The sequence below is a fragment of the Cydia fagiglandana genome, chromosome 8 (genome assembly GCF_963556715.1).
Source record: "Cydia fagiglandana chromosome 8, ilCydFagi1.1, whole genome shotgun sequence".
In the NCBI taxonomy this organism is placed as follows: domain Eukaryota; kingdom Metazoa; phylum Arthropoda; class Insecta; order Lepidoptera; family Tortricidae; genus Cydia; species Cydia fagiglandana.
In genome coordinates, this window is record NC_085939.1 from 6578467 (window position 1) to 6600201 (window position 21735).

Genomic DNA, 21735 nt, shown 5'->3' on the forward strand with positions numbered 1-21735 from the left:
ATGGTATTGTTAAGACCCCACTGGACTTGTGGTATACAAACGTCCCACTCATTATCAGGTTTTCCGTGATTCATTGATGTAAGAGCGTCTACAATGGAACGATTGTAGCGCTCAATCTGACCATTGGCGCGAGGACTAGCAACCGCGTTAAGTATGTGAACAGTCCCTTTATCCTTCATATATTTTTTAAAGGAGTTACTAGTGAAACTAGTCCCCCTATCTGTAATTAAACGCCTCGGTACGGCAAAGATGCTGAAATATTCTTCAAAGACATTTATGGTGGTGCTAGTCTTACAATTTTTAACAGGTTTTATGTATATGTATTTGGTAAATGCGTCAATTATTGCTAGAATGTACACATTTCGCCGTTTACTCACGGGGAATGGACCGCAATGATCTGCGTGTAAGGTGTGAAACGGTCTATCAGGTTTTTGGATTGGGTGGAGCATGCCTTCTTTAGGGCCGCCGGGCACTTTGTTATACGCACAATGTAAACATGCATTACAATATTTTTTGACAAATCGACGCATCTTTTTAAACCAATATACATTGCGAATTCTTTCGTAAGTCTTTTCGTATCCAAAGTGCCCGACGTCATCATGATGACTTTTAAGTATCTGCCACCTAACTGATTTCGGAACAACCCATAGCAACGACACATTATCACCCTTTTTAACCATACGATACAGTCTATCATTTTTATACACAAAATTATTTTTTATATCCACCGTTGTGTTAGTTTCGGGGTCTTGTAAAATTTGTACTATTCTTTGTAATTCGGGATCGGCCTGTTGAATAGTTTGTAGCCACCTATCATCAACTGTGACATTTGATTCTGCACCAATTATGTGAAAGACGTGACAATCATCATCGCGACATGGTGGATTATCTGATGCAATAGCGTTTCGACTCAGGGCGTCTACATGAGTCATCTTTGTGCCCGCTCGATATTCTATAGCAAAATCAAACTCTTGCATCGCCATCCACCATCTCGCCACTCTAGGGACTAAGTCTTTCTTAGTCATGGTACTACGAATTGCATGGCAATCCGTTACTAATTTAAACGAACAACCCAACAAATATACTCTGAACCGATTCAGAGCAGTTATAACTGCCAGGGTCTCCAACTCATAGGCGTGAAACTTTTGCTCCTCAGGCGAGGTTTGCCTACTATAAAATGCTATGGGTTGGAGTCCCCTACCAGCATCCTGTAGCAAAATGGCCCCAAGTCCCATTTTGCTCGCATCCGTGTGAACCTCTAATCGTGCATAAGGTTCATACAATGCCAAAACAGGTCTGCTGACTAGTATATCCTTCAATTGATTAAACGCATTTAATTGTTCGGATTCGAACCGCCAAGGTTCGTTCTTTTTTGTAAGAATAGTAAGAGGTCTAGCTATTACAGAGAAATTGCGAACGAATTTACGGAAGTAACTCGCTAATCCTACAAACTGGCGGACCTCGTGTACGTTCTTTGGAGTGGGAAACTTCTTAACGGCATCGATTTTGAATGACCCAGGCCTAATGCCCTCTTTAGAAATTTCATAGCCGAGATATTCTATTCTTTCTTGGAAAAACACGCATTTCTTTAAGTTCAACGTTAGCTTAGCGTTACGTAGCATAATAAATACCCTTTTAAGCTTTTCAAGGCCCTCTTTAACCGATTTTGAAGGGACCAAAAGATCATCCATGTACGCAAGAACCAGTTTTTGCCCGACACCATTTACCATCGAGTTTATTGCGCGTTGGAAGACACTTGGGGCGTTTGCCAAACCGAACGGCATTCTATTGAACTCATAGAGGCCGTCCGGTGTGACAAACGCTGTCAAGTGCTTACTGCCCTCAGCCATCGGTACTTGGTAATATCCACTAGCTAAATCGAGACTAGTGAAGAAATTGTTACCACCAAGACAATCTAATTTATCCTCAATGCGTGGCAGTGGATATTTATCTTTCAGTGTTTTCCGGTTCAACGCCCGGTAATCGACGCATAGACGTTTTTGTCCATTTTTCTTGCTAACTAATAACACTGGACTGGCATAAGATGATGAACTTTCCCTGATAATGCCGTTTTTGAGAAGGTCCTCTATAATTACAGATAGTTGCTCTTTTTCTTTGAGGGACATACGGTAAGGATTATAGACAACAGGATTATCATCCTTAAGTTTAATGTCCATCTCGACCAGATCAGTTTTGCCTAATTCGGATAAGTCTAATGCGAAACAATCGCGGTATTGCGACAAAAGCGCATGGAATGCATCACGTTCCGATTCATTTAATTGCGTCCCTATTACAACATCTTCTACGGGCAAAGCTCGCTCGTTTTCGTCTGTGGTTGACAATAACCTAACCGTTGGCTCATTAATTTCTTCATAACTACTTCCTCTAGCTAATACTTGATTTTTACCAAACTTTAGTTCCGCATCAGCCAAATTTGAAATCATAACGAACCCGTGGCTGTCACTAAAACTATACAATCCCGGTAGAATGATGTAATCCTTTTGCTGGGAATTGCAGAATGAAGCAGCTACATAAAGGGACCCAGTAAAACTTGTTGTTGTACTCACTTCTATAGGTGAGGTACAACTCGCCGCAATCGTCACGTCAACAGCCGTATTTAAAGTGTATTTTGTATTGGGTAGAACACATCCCTCCCCTGGAGCTCTATAAAATGTCAAATGTTTTGGAGTTTTTATAACCACAATGTTTGGTAATTCTGTAAAAGTGCGGCCTATCAAAATTTCGCTTGGCATGTGGTGGTCAGGCACGACAATAAAATCTACTGGATTTTCTACCTCATCTACAACTAAAGTACCGTTCACAATACCCAGGGGTCGCACAATCCCATTACCAAAACCTCTTAAGTTTGCCATAGTGTTTGAGCGCTTCCATGATCCAAATATTTGGTTCGCATAACTTTCCCTAATCAAAGTGCGCGCACTTCCAAAATCAATGAAAGCAGGCGTCAGTATGCCTTCAAGCGTAACATCCTTATAGTATTTATCGCTTCCGGATTCTACTGTTCGAGCATCGTGTGTTTCAGTGTCATTTGTTTCAATACGTCTTACGTCGTTATTGTCAGATGGGGCAGGCAGTTGCAGCAAACCGCTGCTATTGTTAGTGTTGGTTGATGATGATGACCCTAAAGTCGTCTTATTGCGACACTCATTAGCTACGTGCCCTGCCCTGCGGCAAATACTACACTTCTTCATAGGCTTTGTACATTTGGAACGAATGTGACCAACCTCTCCACAGTTATAGCAAACTATTTCGGGTTTAACTGGCTCGTTACTTGTTGTTGTATTCGTGGCGTTTTGAGTAGGTCGTGGGTCTTTGTTCCAAGGTTTATTGCGTTTTTGTGACATTAAATAACTGTCACTCTGAGATAACGTACGCAAGTACGAGAATAATTGTTCCGGTTCCTCAAAACGGCACGAATTTGCACTCATCCTGACAAACTTATCGTCTATTCCGTGAACTAAACACCCTACGGCCTTACGGCCTGCTACGTCACATTTATTTATCAATATCATTTTTTCGTAATAGTATACGTCTAGTGGTTGCCCCACTTTACAACGCACATTGAGCATTCGTTGCAAAAGATCGCCATAATTTTCAGTTGAAGGAAAAGCCAATTTTAACTTTTCCACCCACTGCGGCCAAGTGTATAAAAGGGATGGCAGTCCTTGATACCAACGCTTTGCCAAACCAGACAGCTTAGGTAGAGCATAATGACACGTCTGAGTATCCGTCCACGAATATATCTGAGCGCACTCGTTGACCTTATGAAGCCAGCATTCGATATTCTGAGCACCATCGTTAGGGTCAAACTCAGGCACTACGTTAACGTGTGCAGTATAAGCATGACCCGGCAAAATATTTCCCACTGACATACTATTTGTACCAGTTTGATTGGCTCCAGCCGTATTAGCAGACAGATTCCCAGACAGATGATCATTACTAAAATTAGCTTTTGAAGGTAACGGCGGTGTGAAACTTTTAGGTCCTAGACTACGATAAGCTTCGGGTTTGTTCGTCACGGCATCCCTTTGTTTACTTTTGCGATGGCGATGTTTTCTTTGTTTCTTATGTCGCCGACGCGGCGGCGAAGATGTCGAACTACGTGATGAAGCCTTCGATATGCTTATTCAGAGGAATTTGAATAGCGACGATGATGTCTAGAGCGACGCTTACGAGATCTAGAAGCCCTATCTGATCCCATGGTTAATGATTCTAGTTGTACTTCACCATACAATAAGTAATCAATTAGTAATTAATAAATACATTTCATAAATCATCTAATTGCATACACGACTATTTTAAAACCTATTATTTAGCACTAGAATAACTACCTAACTTTTTTTTTTGTCACTAATTAACTACAACTGTTTTTACGTATCGTTGCTTAAACCAACGTATCTTCTTTGTATAAACGCACGTAACTAAGTAGACACACATACATTGCTCAGTGCAACGATTTAATTACATAACAGTCTCATTATGAAATTTATGAACATTCAAAAGTAAACGGTTAATCGACGGCTAAAATTTAAGTATTTCACGTTTCTCACTTCACTATTCGCCACATCAACAATGATTAGATCATAAAATAAGCACAAATCACCAATTATATAAAATTCAGATCACTGACCTTTACTCGGAATCAAATACCTCGATTCCAACCGTTCCAGGCGACGTAGGTTGCTTTTCCAGTATCGGCACTTCTGAATTGTACGATAACCGTACTACGGGAACCACAGGAATCGTAAATAATCACCACAATTCATATTGAAAGTACTTCATAATTTATTCAGCAACACTTAGAAGCTATTTTTATCACCGACCAGTAAGTAATGATTAGATTTGAATTGAACAAAGACAACCAATGTTGCCAACCAGATAATACATTTTTATATTGATTTATATTTTACATTAATCTTTGCATGTAGATATTTAATATACTTTATTGTAAATATATCTAAGTTATTTATACAAATCAATTCTGATATTTAAATAGCACAAAGTACATATTCAACAAAACTTGTATAATCATAATCTATGAACATTAAAAGCAGTTAATCACTAAACTCAAATGATTTTCAATTATACCCTCAACTGTCAATCATAATATTCAATGTTTACATTGTCTACCCACCATTAGCTAACACTAGTTACATTATAAACTGACGGTAGGGAGATTATAATCTAACCTAACCAGCGTTAGATTGTAAACTAACCGGTTCAGAATCTTACGGTGTCAGGTATATACAAAGCGAGCTGAACAAGTGAATGATATCATATCAAATAAAGATCAATTTAAAATCCATTTATTGTAAGTTAGAATCGGCCTCCAGTTTATGCGAGATTTTCTTCGAGATCTTAAATTCTTATGGTATACAACATTTCCCCTGGGTATTTTCATACAAAGTGGCCCATTTTCATTGTTCTTGCAATATACATGGTGTAACATGAGGAAACCGAATAATTTTAACCACGCATTTCTGAGGTCAAAAGAAGGAAAAAATTTAATATGAGTTTAGGTCAAATTGTTTTGTTTTTTCAATTTTTTGAATGTATTTGTACATAAATAATAAATGTTATTGGTGAACTTGTTACTTAAAATAAATTTTTACATTTTTTTTCGTAAAACCTTATTTTTGCAAAGTGTTACTTGTCACTTTTTGACATCTATCAATAAGGATATTTAGACTACGTCCCATAGCAGCAACATTACCATCAAAAAGGCCTTTTACATTATGTAACAACAAAAACTTGTTTATTTTTAAATTAATATTATCTCTGAAACTAGGCGTTTTTGAAAATAAGTTTATAGGACATTTTTGTCTCTAAATATAACCAGGAATACGCGTTTACTCATGTTACACCGTGTATACATGGTAGATTTCCCCACAATCGAGGCATATTATACCTATAGGTATTAAAGGTACACACAAATTTACGAAAAATTTACGACTATGTACATACTTATTATATTATCAGAGGAAACGAAAATGTTGTATTACTACCAGGTACTACACACCCAGCAGCAAAAGTGCATGGCCTCTTTATGAATGAACTCCTTTCATAATGTGTCAATGCAATTTTACAGCTTACTGTACATTACTATTCGTATTTAGCTGGATTACAGCACAGCACCGAAATTCGCAAAATACTTAGGTGGCCAAACAAACGAAGTTGGACCATTTGGCTATCATCAATTCACGTCAAAGAGAGACTGCGAAAGACATTTGAACTAAGATCACATCATTAATATCGAGAGTAGGTACACGTAGGCGGCGCTCACCCGAAAGGATAAATTTCAAGGAGTGCTTTCACCCTTTATGACTTCTATCTATTGTCGAAGGCTCTCGGTGAATAGACCAGTCGCCTGGACATTAATACTTGCTCTATTTTTCTTGTAATAATGATGCTACCGATGATGTTACGCCGATTTTACGCATGTCCAGATTGTCTAGCTATTTTTTTCAATATCTTAACATCTTTTTCACTTGCCAATTGTCATTTGTCAATTCCACAAAAAACAAGGAATTAATACACTTTTGTAAGGTGGCGTGGGGTGGTGGTTCTGTAGCGGTGCGCGGCAACTACTACTGCTAGACACCAAAATTGGTGTGGGCCGCATGTACTTCTAGCGACGCGACGAAATCGCGGAGTGAACCACGCCTGACCATGCGTATATGATCCTTTTAAATTTTGATTCTTATTTTCCAATGTCGTGGTAAAAAAGTAACGCATAAAACATTCACCATAAATGCCATAATAATACCTCTACCTACCTCTATAATATTCCATACGATAACTATTTAGGTTAGTTACTTATAAAAGTTACGAACTTGGCAGTCTTGATGTTAACTTTAGTGATTCATCATTATTTTAGCGTTGGCTCAGTAAATATTTACCAGAACTTCTACATATATAAATCTATGTAAAACACATATAGATAACATACCATAACAGTAGGTATCTAAATACAGATGTTGTTAGTATGGAAAGCCTACTTACTCCTTATTTTCCCATTAGACATTCTAAGATTTATTGCGTAGGTACTATTATTGGAATTCCAATGCCATGCCACAAATAACTCTGTCGCCGGACGATATCTTTCAACATATAGATACCTAGTGTTCTATACATGAGCTATATTTATACCTACTTAATAATATTATAATAGGTAATAAGTCCTTTAATTTATAGCTTATATAATGCTATATAAATATAGAGGTATAGGTTGTACAATTGTAGGCCTCATATTTGGTTTTGCTAAGTAGTGCACAGTTATTAGTGAGAGCAGTTTTACAACTTGGTATATTATACACCTTGGATTTTTAAAAGAATAATATATAGGTTGCGCGCAGAGAAAATGGCCGAGGGGGTCGAAAAGTGCTCGAGTGGAGACCACGGACTAGCAAGCGCAGCGTAGGATGTCCACCCACAAGATGGACGGACGACCTTGTTAAGGCCGCCGGAAGACGCTGGATGCGGGTCGCTTCCAACCGGTACGAATGGAGGTCCAAGGGGGAGGCCTATGTTCAGCAGTGGACGTCTTATGGCTGAGATGATGATGATGAATATATAGGTAACGATTAATACCCAAGGAGCACAAAATGGCTGATAAAGGGATAGGTAATAGATTTTTCGACACTTTTTATAATCGACAGCATGAAAGCTCTATGAAAACTGAGTACCTAAAAGTAAACTAAGCTAGTCAAAAGTTAGCTTCTTATCAACGTGTTTAGTCAGCGCGAGCTACTAGCGTATTCTGGTTGACGAACTTTTCGTCACGTCAGTTTTAATAAGTGAAAACCTAACCTACGGCAAGCCGAGCTGGGTGCGTAGACAAGATGCCAATCGTTCACGCTCCGTAGCGTATCGTAGTTATCTCTCTCTATCACTCGTCCATGTAGAAGTACGACAGAAACAGTTGCGTTTCATTTGCTACCGACCGTTAACATTTGGCAACTTGTCTACGCACCCTGAACAGAGCAGAGGGCCTACCGCGAACCACGTTCGACGTGTTGCCTCTCTGTCGCGCTTGTAAATTTGTACGTAAGTGTGACAGGAAGGCAACACATCTAATTCTAATTCGCACATCTAATTCGCGGTAGGCCCTCAGAGCCGTGAGCGACTGTGGCCGGCGGCCGGCGGTCAACCCATTAGTGCGCGCGCGCCGCGGGGGCTCATGATCACTTTGCTCATGTTAATTTATGTCCTTTGTCGCATTGTCCGAACACAATGCACGCATTTTTATAACCCTCGGCTGCCGGACACCCAGATTAACATCTACTGTTTGGTTTTGGCTTTCTCCCGTTTTGTGCAAGGACACAATAGCCCTGACCGGGCACCTGGCATTAATGGCGCAAAAGTAATGGATTTTGCAGAAAAACCAATAAGTTAAAGTCAAGCTGAAAGGAGCTGGTTTAGCTTCGTAATAAAAGAGTTAGGTAAGAACATTAAAATAACTTGTAGGTGCCTATGGCCAAAAAACTTTGACAATAAAAAGAATGACAAAACGTATTGGACATGTGAATGAATACCATAAAATATCGTAAGTAATTTGAAATGATGATTTATTCAGCCTACTTGTAATCATAAGAAAATATCATAAACATACTTAGTAGGTACCTACATCACATCAGATATACCTAATACTACGTCTGTCTTCATCTACCTAATTCTAACATACAAATCAACGACTTCCCAACAACTTTTACGGTCACGATCTTTTTTCTAAATTTATGTAGGCACCTAGTCCAAATCGATAATGGCAATACTGGCTAAAGAAAATAAGATTAGAGATTCTAATTAAATCTATAGGGCTAACACAATTAATCGACTCTTAGCTTATGAAGACAACGAGACAGGCGGGAAGCACATGTCCCAGTCGCACGATAGATAGGTAACGGAAATTCAAATTTAACATTTTAGCTGGTACAGGTCTGGTCATCCGTTATCGATTCTTGCCTCCTCCTGGACAGTCACATGGCTCCGCGGCGCCTGTCCGAGCAGGAGGTCCCCATGCACCCTGACGCGGTACACGCATGTGTACACCGGGTGCCCCCAGTTGGATAGCACCTTAAACCGTACAATGCTGAACCCTTGCGACGCTGGCCAAGTTACGTCGAAGTACTGGATAGGATTACCGTTCTTGTTGTATTCGAAAACACCGAAGTCGTGAGGCGACGCGTCCGTACGGGACTTTAGCCCTTCTAGTTGAAACTGGCGAGGTGCTGATAGTATTTCCCTGTGGCACAAGAAGTACAGGTCATTTCAGAACCAGACCTAGTAAGTTAGGTCCATGATTCAGTTCCTCACATCAAATAGAGTCCCTAGCTAGGTGGCACGGAAAACTTATCTGGAAACAAGGAACTAACCTGGTAGGGTCAATATGCGGAGGTATGTGCTCGAGGCTGAGGCCCGTGATGTGGACGGTGGCGAGCAGCCTGATGACGACCTGGCCTCGATCTCCCTTGAAAGCCCAGCATTGGCCCGGCAATGTTCCTGGCTGAATGACCGCACGCGCCGCCTGCACCAATGGATATATTTAAAAGGACATGTGTCTAAGTAGCAATAACCATGTACCACTTTTTGGGGGTATACCAACTTTTTTGTGTTCTCATCTGTCCCGTTGTCCAGTATCACGTTCTACTAACATGCTTAGAAAGTTGCTTAGTAGATGAAAATGGTACTAATAATGTAAATATCAAAAATCAGGACTTTAAAACTGATTTTTCCCCTGGCCAACAAACCGTAACCATGGCAAAGACTGACACTAAAAACTACTAAAAAGTTGATTCGCCCATGTTTAATGGCCTGTGCACACCGGCTGCGTGTGCGTGACGTGCACGTGCGAGTGCGGCGTTGTATTATACAGATTCTTATGAGAGATGGCACACCGCTTGCGTAAATATTTAAATAACCTGGCACTCGTGGCACGCCCAGGTCGTGAGCTCGTGCAACGCCCAGCTGACGGGCCCGTCGTAGTGGAAGTAACCCTCGGTATCTCCGGTATCCAGAACGCGCCCACCCGCCGACTCCAGCGCGAAATCACCCATCTATAAGGTAAGTGCAGAAAGTATCAAAACAAATGTGCCTATATAATTGACCTAATCGTTAGGTAAGTTTCTTCACAAAATACTTAGGTAGTTACCTAACGGACGAGTTCTAATTGTGGTCTACCCACACGCCGCCGTGATCTACGATCTACCTCTTAAAAAGTAAACTGACAGCAGTTCTCGGCACGCGACAGCGGTTTCAGCCGCCACTGCGCTGCCTGACTGAAGACGCTCAACGCGCGTTCACGTGTCGATGTCGTGGCCGAGCCGTAACGCTACGTCTTACGTAGGCGAACAACGCGCGAACGCGGCGCGGCGCGGCGCGGCGAAATCAATCCTTTGATGCCCATAGAAGTGTCCTACGTAAGCGATCTCGTTGCGAACGCGGTGCGGCGCGATTTGCACGCGAATGTCAGGCGGCGCGGCGCGGCGCGGCGCGGCGGCGGCCGCTTTCGCCGCGCCGCGCCGCGCCGCGTTCGCGCGTTGTTCGCCTACGTAAGACGTAGCGTAACGCTCACCTGTCGGTCGTAGTCGGCCAGGCTGAGCAGGCTGCCGGCGGGCGACGGTCTCAGTGCCTCCTTGGCGCGCCCCGCCGCCGCCGCCACGACCGGCAGCGCTGAAGACACGCGCTCTACCTCTGATTGCAGGCGCTCATGTTTTCGATGCACCTGCATCAGATAAGGCAGTAAGAGTATAAATTCAAAAGAGTTCAAAGCATTTACGTTAGCATGAAGAGAGACTAGTCTGATTAAAGTCTTTAAAACGATATATTATAAATAAGTAAATGCGTAACAAACATACAAAATTAGAATACCCTATTAATTAAATATAATGAGTGGGAGCTAGTCAGCGAGCTAGTCATCTTTTACAAAAGCTTATCACCAACATATCGTTACCATAGTCTAGCCAGCTATAGGTACCTAAATGATACCTAACCAAAGTATGCAACCAACCTGTGATATTTCTCTAGAGAGTTGCATCACAAAGTACTTGACGTCCGAAATGCTGGTCGAGATATCGTGCGGCCCCCACAGATACGCGTACATGTGCAGCCCGACCAGCAGCGACAGACTCACACACACGAACACCCTGAACGGCGTGATAGGGTTGGCATACCGTCGTGCAGGCCTGGCGGGATATGGACGCTCGTCATGGCCATTCATCCTGGAATAATGTGCAGGTGGCGGAAACGAGCGCAAGTTGATAGTAGGCGTCTATTAAGAAATAATGATTACTTTCGTTATATTTATCATCACTCTAATGTCTAATGAGAATGACATATATATAAAATACATATTATCTTTGACATGAATGACTTTGCCATACATGAAGCTTACTTAGGTATTTCTCTATCTATGGTAGGTAGGATAGTGCAAAGAGTAAAGTATATACAGGGAGCATGGAGGGAAAGTACCCTGAATTTTGTAGATGGAACATTTTACTGAAAGAAGACATTATTTTAATTTAAAAAACATTTTAAACTGCATTCATAGATTTTTAAATAATTACATGGTTGAACCGGGAATCGAACCCGCTACACGAGAAAACACACCCTGTAGCTTTATCATACCGATCGAAAGGCTTCATCATAAGGATAATTTTTTGCTAAATAACATAGTGTCAAAAACAAAAGGAAGACCATGAATTTTAACATTTGATGTGAAATTTAGCGAAATAATCAAAAGAGTGCGGCTTTGTATTCAACAGAATGAGACTCATTTTGAGCATTTGATAAATTAAATTGATTAATTTTGAATTAAAAATGTTAAAATTCATGGGCTTCCTTTTATTTCTGACACTATGTTATTTAGCAAAAAATAATCCCTATGATGAAGCCTTTCGATCGGTATGATAAAGCTACAGAGCGTTTTTTTTCTCGTGTAGGGGGTTCGATTCCCGGTTCAACCATGTAATTATTTAAAAATCTATGAATGCAGTTTAAATTGGTTTTAAATTAAAATACTTAATGTCTTCTTTCGGTAAAATGTTCCATCTACAATATTCAGGGTACTTTCCCTCCATGTGGCATAGCCGTGGGACGCCCTGTATATAGTTCATTATAGTCTGTTCGGAAAGAGAAGAGTCGTGGAATGTATTGGGCTCCATACATTCCGCGACTCTTCTCTTTCCGCACAGACTTTAGTGCATTGATTGCGATTATTTTGACCATTTGACCTATACATAGCAAAGAGAATAGAGTGTATGGAATTATTGTCATAGTAAATTTTGTAGACACAGAAATGTACTGCCATCTTTCGACAGATGATTACAACTTTTAGAACGCCATTTAACTTTGATCCTTATTATTTCACTGATGTGTTAAATATGTATCAAAAAGTGTCGCCATCTAATCGAGTATAGGCGAAAGGTATGGTGCCATCTTTTCGAACGATGGTGCCATATAGCTTTCGCCTATTCTCGTAAAAGTTTTAATCATCTGTCGAAAGATGGCAGTACTGTGACTACAAAATTTAATCGTTGTACACAGTACCTATATGTATACATTTAATTTTTATTGCATTACCACGCATTACTATCAAGTAATACTAATAAGTAAACATCGGTTAATTTTAAAATCCAATAAGAAAATTTCCAACTAGTCTAATAAGTACACCTCGAACTCGAACCTCGGGTTGCCGCCTTTCAGTAGTTTCAGTACAGTTAGTACACTATCCTTTCCAAGCCGAGTGATCGGCCCCGTTCGGCTCAGCATTGCTCCGAGCAATTATTAGGGTTGGCACAATTTGACTTCCTTTTGCATGTACGACCACAGATAATGACTGAATGACTTGAATTTTGGCAACCCTAAATAGCTGAAAGGGATAACATGATTCGTCTCACAATCGCTGTCAAACTTCGGTTCGGTTTTGTCGTTTCTGTACTGTAGCACAGAATAAATGATAGTACTAGGTACAGAACAGACTCACTCTCTAACAAAACGCGTCTGTCACTATCAGCACAGATATGGCCGCTAGGTGGCGACAGCGCCACGCGCGGCTTATGGCAAACCCCAAAATTGGGGTCGAACGGATGCTCTTTTAGGTACCTGTAGCAAAGCGACGAAATCGCGGAGTGAGCCACGCCTGACTGTAGTACTATTATTTATTCCGATTAAGATTTGAAACTAACGTCGGTTTATTCAGGAACTGCGATTAGACGAACATGTACTACTTACCTACGGCCTAATGCGCAATTTAACACATTCAATGCCAGATTCTGTGTTCTAGGCGCTTTTCGCTACAAGCTGTTATTTCCGTGTTATCGGCTCCGCTCGTAGCTCGCGCTGACGATGAATATCTTGTGTTAATCTTGGAGGAGGTCACTCTTCAAAAAGCATTAATATTGATCCAGAGCGGCTACCGCGAAAACCGAAATCCGCAAATTGCGGGGATCTTTCTCTTTTACTCCAATGAAGGCGTAATTAGAGTGACAGAGAAAAATCTCCGGATTTTGCGAACTTCGATTTTCGCGGTTATAGCCCTGTAGTCAGTAGTAAAGGGTAAAAAAAAACAAAAGTTGTCGATTAACTGTTTACTTAGTGGCCTGAATGAGTGTTCGTTCGGGTTAGACGGCCTTCTGCTGCTGCTGCGCGAGCTCCTGCTGCGCAGTGGCGACGCTCTTCATGGAGTCGTGCGCGGCGTGCACGTTGGTGCGCCAGGCGGCCAGCACGGCGCGCAGCTGCTGCCACTGCGCCGGCCCGAACGTGCGGTGCATGGTGGACGACACGCGCACCGTGCGCGCCGCCTGGTCCATGCGCGCGCGCACCAGCTTCGTCTTCAGCACTGTGGAACAACACAATACGGTAATTATACCTATATTTAAAATAAATTATTTTACACCATGCATGAAATAAAGCACCAGATGATTATTCGAAAATCACAGGAGTTATTTTTAAACATAAGTTCTATTTATAAAATTGGATAGAAATATAAAAAGTAGGCGAGTTCACCGTGACGTCACGATGTAATGTTTCATATAAATTTCATATGTATCAGCAAATCGTTTTAACTGTTCTAAAAAAGTAACTGATTTGACTAGTAGGAAAAATATCCTATTTCTCGATTTAAAAGGAGCCAAATTCAACAGTTTAATGTATGATACAACTCTTCGCTTTTTTTGACAAAACGTGGACGTATAGAAGGATACAGACAACGTGTATACAAAATCGCGTTCCTCCAACATCCAAGCTATTGCCAGATAGTGCCACTAACACGGCAGGTCTCAGTTCCAATTTTGTTCGGGGCTTAGACCTCAGGTTTCCGTTTCGCATCACGCGGCGCCATCTAACGAAAGTTGAGTTATTTGAAACAGGTCCCGTTTTTGTCGGCGCTGAATGGCGGCGGCGGCCAAGATAACTCAACTTCTGTTAAATAGATGGCGCTGAACATTGGAGGAACTACACATTTTTTGCACCTTTGCATTACAAATTACAGCAAGGGACAAAAGTAAGTCAATACCTATGGTACCCGAGACATGTAAATGAAATGATCATAGTTAAAGATAACCTCAAAAATTGTAGTGCAAAAATTGCAAAGCTGATAGCCATAGACTAGGAATCCTCTAGACCGAGTTTAGAGCAATTATTTCATGCATCCGATGATGCCAAAAATGCGGGGGTGCGCGGGACGAGGTGAGCGAAGTCCCGTGCCGTGATTGGTCCGTTCAAAGACACGGATGTCACACAAAGACACTTTCGACTCGAACATGGCGTAAAATTACCGTATGCTTGGCAGAGGAGGTAGCGCGACTATGCTCAGTCTGGAGGATTCCTAGTCTATGCTAATAGCTTTTCTGACTGACCCTAATAAATATTGTATTTTTTTTTATATTTAAACATTTTACTACTCTGTGTATCTCTTAGTTGAAAGGGTGAAATTAAGAATATAAATGCTCGATATCAAGAAAGTCTAGTTTTTGATATAGACTATAAAATTGTCAATAATATTCGCGGGAATAATCGAGACATGTTTTAAATTGGACATGTCGCCAATAGCGACTAAAAATTCAAGTGAGTGAAACCGTTGTCTTATAAACAATTCGCGGGAATGTTCAGGCACAGATCTCAAAATAAGAAGACCTACCCTGAATGATGAAAGCCTCGACATCCTTCTCTTCAATCTGAAGCTCTGAGATGATCTCATCGAACGTGATCACGGGGTTCGTCTCCGCCATCTGCATGAAGGACAATATCCGCATCTTCTTGATGTTCTGCTCATGGTTCAGACCTGAAAGATAATGGTCACATTATGTATACAATTATACATTGATAATAATATGTATCGCGAAAATTTTCCATCCCATAGAAAATGGACCAGCCAAAATGTATGTAACAGGCAAATTATTTTTTCGCGTTTTCGGGGTTGGTCTCATAGTAAAAGTTGCTCAGAATAATCCCAAAACCTCCCTGGCAACGGGAATGAAGTTATATTTTAGCCATCGTGTATATACAGCCTGGTGACAGACAGACAGACGGACAGCAGAGTCTTAGCAATAGGGTCCCGTTTTTACCCTTTGGGTACGGAACCCTACAAAAGAATCAAGTGTCAACTAACCCTGTGAGTGCACAAATTCCTTATGGTTGTTGTAAAACTCCTGGTATTTGGCGAGCTTCTCGGAGACGAAGATGGTGAGCAGGTCGTGGATGGGGTCGTTCTCCAGGAAGCGCACGGGCTTGAGCGCGAGCAGCGGGTCCAGCAGGAAGGTGTTGGGGTCCGCCAGCGCCGTCACGATGCACTTGATGGCGTCGTCGCGCGCCGACGACGCGTTCTCGTCCGTGTACGTGCCGAGCAGCTCGATCATCACTTTTGATGCCAGCTCACTGAAATTTATTGTTTCTGTAATTCGGTTTGTTCACTTCATTGACTAGATATTGCTCCTGAATACTACGTTCTTTATACGAATATGTTAACCCTGATTAGTATCCCTTAAGGCCCATTTACATGGTGCGAGTTTCTCGCACGTTTTGGGGCCAGAAATCGTATGACATTATCGTATGCAATAATCGTCAGGCGATTATCGAATAAAAATGTTTACACTCATGCGAGAAATAAAAACTCGCCTACGATTATGTCATGCGATACTCGAATGGCGATTATCGCCAGGCGAAATAGTTTACACGGGGAGCTGCGTTCTAGGGAGATATGTGCATACGATTTCTCGACTCGTCTAAACTGGTTCTCGTATGACATTTTTTCACGTACGTGCGAGTATCGCACGAATCGGTGCGAACCGATTTGCGTACGAGTTTTACCTGTCAACTTACGTGATTAGTTACTAATCTTTTCACTATACTGTCAATATTCTTAGTAAATATTTCTTGTTTCTCTCATTATTTTGAATTTTAATATATTTTAAGTTGCATTTACGAGTATTTTAATATTGGCTCTTGGCTGAAGTAACGTGACGTTGCTTTTAAGAAAAAATAATTTGCCGGGAAACGACAACATTACTCTGAGGGGTGAATACATAATTACATAATGTAGTTCATACAAAAGAACTTTTACCTACTCCATAGTAGGTTGTCATAAATTTCAAAGAGTCATAATTCTTCAATGTTTTCTATGGAACAAGCAGATTTGTTTTCCGCGATTTCGGGGTTGGCTCCACACTCCACAGTAAAAGCTGTTCAATATGACCTACATAATTCACCCCCCAGAGTACATTGGTCAAACATCACAAAATACACTAGGTATGAAAAGAAAAATATTGTTGTGCGTTTTGGCTATTAATAAAACATTTTAAATGTCCCAAAAACGCATAAAATTGGGACACCAACAAATATGAACTCGAAAATCTCGAAATGCGATTCTCGCATTAAAATTTTGTTTACACGGAGACATCCAATCAGCAAAGGCGAGGCGATTATCGCTCCTTCTAGTACCATATCATATGTTTAGTTTACATGATACTATATTTTTTCTCGTTCTACGATAATCGAGCGTTCGAGGCGAGAAAATCGCACCATGTAAATGGGCCTTAGTCAAGGGAGGACACATTTTCTAATATTTATAAATAATCCAACATAAAAAATAAATCTTAATACCAATGCATGACGAAATCAACATTATAAATCTATACTTTAATATAAATCCTTCTTATAATGATTGTATATGTATATAGGTCAGCTGCCAGACCCTTAAATTATGAATGTATAAGCGTTTAATAAGCCAAGTGTTAGCGCATAAATGAATAAATAAATAAGCTGATGCTAATGGGTAATTTGTAAGGGTATTAGAATGGGTTAGCTTAGCACTTACATAAGAGCTTTGAAAGCAAGTTACTGCTTGATAAACCAAAGTTTAGAATAATTTCAGGCACCTACCTGTTAGTGTCCTTAAGCACAGAGTGCAGCAACCGATACAGCTTCTGCATCTGCTCGTTGGAAGGCGGGCAGGTCGCGAATTCCTTGCGAAGCTGCTCCACGCCCGTGAACACCTCCTGCACGGAGCCCACGCGCGCCGCCAGCTCGATCACATGGTAGTACACGTGGTAGCGCAGGGGGGAGTTGGCTTCCAGGTTGTTGTATAGCCGCCAGAGGCTGAAAATTACATTCACATGGTTATACACTTTCTACACTACACACTATAAATATGTTTTATTATACTAGAAATACTTTTACGACCGGGTATATGAATCTCGGTAAGGACATTTATTTGTGTGATGAGCACAGATATTATTTCCTAAGTCATGTAGTGATGTTTTCAATGTATTTAAGTATTTTAATATTATATATAACATTGTCTGAGTGCCCACAACACTAGCCTTCTTGAGCTTAGGATGGGGCTTTAATTTGTGTAAGAATCTCCTTATAATAATATTTATTCTCTCTTCTGGTTAACCCATTTGATGCCACTCATCATGGTTCTGTGTGTATATTAAATACTAGAAAAGTGTTATTACAGTTTCCTTTGCTTATAAAATAGTGAACCTTTGAAAAGTACACTAACCACATGCAATTACCTTTTTACTTAAATTTCAGAAAGTGTGCTTATAAATAAAAACTACATAGTACAAAATTTGAGTACAACGTTAATGCAGTGAGTAAGAGTGTTCAACAATTTTTGACCACTCAAAGTTTATGTGGATAAATCTATGTGAGCTAATTCTTGCTCTTAAGAAATAAACTTACGATTGTAGAGCAACCATTCCCAGCTTTGGACCTGGAGCCTTTGTGAGTCTTTGACTGAATGCCAGAATGAGGTTTTCACCCCTCTCCAGTGGAATCTGTAAACAGGAATTAGTTTAGTTGTTTTGGTTGCAACTACATAGGTATGAAGTTGAGGGTATTATCCAAAAAGATGGAATAATTTTCAGATATTTCTGTTATTTCTATGTATTTCGGAAGGGAAAGTTTCAATCTACATACAAAAATATGAGGTGACTCTGAAGTTTTCCTCTGCTTAATTTTCTTAAACTTTCCAGTGGTATATAAGTAGTTATTAGTTATGCCATTTTCTGTATTAAGGCAAGAGGTGCAACACAAAGGTTTAGGCTAAACCCAATAACAAACAGCATGGTACATTTGCTGACATGCAACAATCTATTCACATTATTATTAATTATTATTTATTCACATTAAACAGTGGCTTGCAAAAATAACCAATGTTTTTTACTACACATGTTAATAATTCCAGTAAAATATCTGACATACAGACAGGCGGACATCACGATAAGGGATCTATTTTTGCCATTTTGCCCATGAAACCCTAAAAACAAACCTAAATAATCTCACATTTCAATTTATGATTTTAAGCAAGAGAAATTATTTCATTCTAGAAGAAAAATCAAATACTAACCGACACCATAATAGAGACAATACTGTTTAGAATAGCTTCAATATCAGCTTCATTGGGTTCCTTGAAACAAGCATCACATACTCCAACAATTTTGTGTAAATCATCTTCTATGCCCTTAGGGGACTTCTCCTCGGAGATCTCTGCGCCGAGGCTCTTGAAGTATTTACGAAGTTCTTGAGCCTGCAAATAAAACATATAACGTATTAACTGCAATATTCAGTTTCACTAATAAGAGTAATAAGCTGAGTTGGCTTAGGTTATGTTACAACTAACCTGATCTTCCAATGATATATCCATAAACACTGCGGGCCCCTGCATCTTGAGTTAATTTAGATTCAGCGCTAAGCAATTCTAAAACAAAAACCTTGATTATTTACACAAATTATGTGGAAATACATGTGCATCAAGGAGATACAAACGGTACGTCAAAAACCGTGTACGGTAAAGACATGGGAAGAAAACGTCATCTGTAAATTTAAGGGGAAGTACTCGTCATTTGCTTTACGGCGGTAATACCACTACCTCGAGCAGACATGGCTTGCTACACGGTCGCCGACAAGCCTACTAACCGTCTGACCCTGGTCTGTCCTTGGTATGTGGGTCCGTCTGAGTTGGCTGGCTAGACGGTGGCAGACCCTCGGAGTAATTAACAATGGAGCCGCCATTAACAGGCGTTCCCCTCTGTCGAAAATAGGCGGCCAATGGTCAACCACATGTCAACCATATGTATGGACTGACGTTTATCTGACATGACGTACCTATACATTCGATGTGCCCCTCCCCCGCAAAAAACGGCAGACTATTTTGTACCGAAAATTTTAGACATGGCGTCTCCGTTGTTAATTACTCCGAGGGCAGACCACAGTGTGTTCAGAACTCGCGGACGGACAACACGTATTGCAAGCGCACAAAATGGCCCCTAACCTTGCGGATTGCATTTTGTTTTTCTTCCTTGACTTCTGGGGCGGCAAAACTTATTGGCGGGGCGCCAAATTTCATAATCTACTCATACTAGTGCAATGACAAAAAAATAAGTTTTTGGCAAAAATGTCATTTTTAGGGTTCCGTACCCAAAGGGTAAAACGGGACCCTATTACTAAGACTTCGCTGTCCGTCCGTCCGTCCGTCCGTCCGTCCGTCTGTCACCAGGCTGTATCTCACGAACCGTGATAGCTAGACAGTTGAAATTTTCACAGATGATGTATTTCTGTTGCCGCTATAACAACAAATACTAAAAACAGAATAAAATAAAGATTTAAATGGAGCTCCCATACAACACACGTGATTTTTGACCAAAGTTAAGCAACGTCGGGAGTGGTCAGTAGTTGGATGGGTGACCGTTTTTTTTTCTTTTTTTTGTTTTTTTTTTTGCGTTGTGGTACGGAACCCTTCGTGCGCGAGTCCGACTCGCACTTGCCCGGTTTTTTGGTACAAGCTTTTATCGCTGAATGTACTTTTCTTTCCACAGGCAACTAATTAAATACTCGTCGAGACAATTCTAAAAACCCCAAACACAATTAGGTCGCGTTGTTCTATCACAGGGTTCCTATGGCCACCTCCTGTCTCCATCATCAGATCAGCTATATGGTACCATAATAATGCATTGTCACCCGATTTATATATGTATGCAAATGTTCAGCTCCATCGGAAACTAGAAAGTAGGTCTAATTTAACTTGCAAGATTTGACCCGTACAAACATATTTACATACTTACATTAGGTATATTGCGAGTTAATAAAAAGCTTGTAAAAAAAGAAAAGGGTATATGAATTAAACGCTGGCTCAAAAAACGACATTTGTTGAGTCATTTCAACTTGATGAATTTGCTGGACTACGCTACGGGGCCATACATAACTTTCTGAGAATGAAGAGAAAAGTATTTGATGAATTTTTAGAAATGCTACTGAGTACCCATGGCATGGCTATAACCACACGAGCGCACACGGCGCGTCCTCCAAGCGAAATGGCCTAGTGCGGTCGGCGACGGGCGGCTACACGGTTCCGGACCGACCGCTCAGACCGCGGTCGCTGGCGCGCGCTCGCATGCCAAGGGCGTCCGGAGGTCAAACGAAATTTTGTTGGTAACAACTGTCTACACGGTCCGGGACAGACCAAGGCCACGCGGTTTGGGGGCTTGTCGGCGACCGTGTAGCAGGCCTTTAAAGGCCTGCAGTAGCATTTCTAAAAATTCATCAAATACTTTTCTCTTCATTCTCAGAAAGTTATGTATGGCCCCGTAGCGTAGTCCAGCAAATTCATCAAGTTGAAATGACTCAACAAATGTCGTTTTTTGAGCCAGCGTTTAATTCATATACCCTTTTCTTTTTTTACAAGCTTTTTATTAACTCGCAATATACCTAATGTAAGTATGTAAATATGTTTGTACGGGTCAAATCTTGCAAGTTAAATTAGACCTACTTTCTAGTTTCCGATGGAGCTGAACATTTGCATACATATATAAATCGGGTGACAATGCATTATTATGGTACCATATAGCTGATCTGATGATGGAGACAGGAGGTGGCCATAGGAACCCTGTGATAGAACAACGCGACCTAATTGTGTTTGGGGTTTTTAGAATTGTCTCGACGAGTATTTAATTAGTTGCCTGTGGAAAGAAAAGTACATTCAGCGATAAAAGCTTGTACCAAAAAACCGGGCAAGTGCGAGTCGGACTCGCGCACGAAGGGTTCCGTACCACAACGCAAAAAAAAAAAACAAAAAAAAGAAAAAAAAACGGTCACCCATCCAACTACTGACCACTCCCGACGTTGCTTAACTTTGGTCAAAAATCACGTGTGTTGTATGGGAGCTCCATTTAAATCTTTATTTTATTCTGTTTTTAGTATTTGTTGTTATAGCGGCAA

The 21735-nt window shown here is 40.8% G+C and overlaps 2 protein-coding genes across 2 annotated transcripts in view; both read right to left on the bottom strand.

Annotated features, from left to right (window-relative positions):
* Positions 1 to 19321, bottom strand: part of LOC134666552 (eukaryotic translation initiation factor 3 subunit M) — a 157919-nt gene extending 138598 nt beyond the window's left edge. The window contains exons 1-7 of the mRNA XM_063523748.1: positions 19142 to 19321; positions 18869 to 19048; positions 18202 to 18296; positions 17395 to 17610; positions 15626 to 15891; positions 15155 to 15298; positions 13602 to 13855 (exon numbers count right to left, since the gene is read on the bottom strand). Coding sequence (XP_063379818.1) covers positions 13638 to 13855; positions 15155 to 15298; positions 15626 to 15891; positions 17395 to 17610; positions 18202 to 18296; positions 18869 to 19048; positions 19142 to 19186 — 1164 coding nt within the window. The 5' untranslated portion in view covers positions 19187 to 19321 and the 3' untranslated portion in view covers positions 13602 to 13637. The remainder of the gene's footprint in view (positions 1 to 13601; positions 13856 to 15154; positions 15299 to 15625; positions 15892 to 17394; positions 17611 to 18201; positions 18297 to 18868; positions 19049 to 19141) is intronic.
* On the bottom strand, positions 8929 to 11236 carry LOC134666920 (SUN domain-containing protein 1-like). The gene is made up of 5 exons (XM_063524225.1): positions 11027 to 11236; positions 10592 to 10741; positions 9939 to 10073; positions 9393 to 9544; positions 8929 to 9262 (listed from the first exon to the last, which is right to left on the bottom strand). The coding sequence occupies exons 1-5, from the start codon at positions 11234 to 11236 to the stop codon at positions 8962 to 8964; spliced, it is 948 nt and encodes a 315-aa protein (XP_063380295.1). The 3' UTR covers positions 8929 to 8961.
* Positions 19322 to 21735: the final 2414 nt, after the last annotated feature.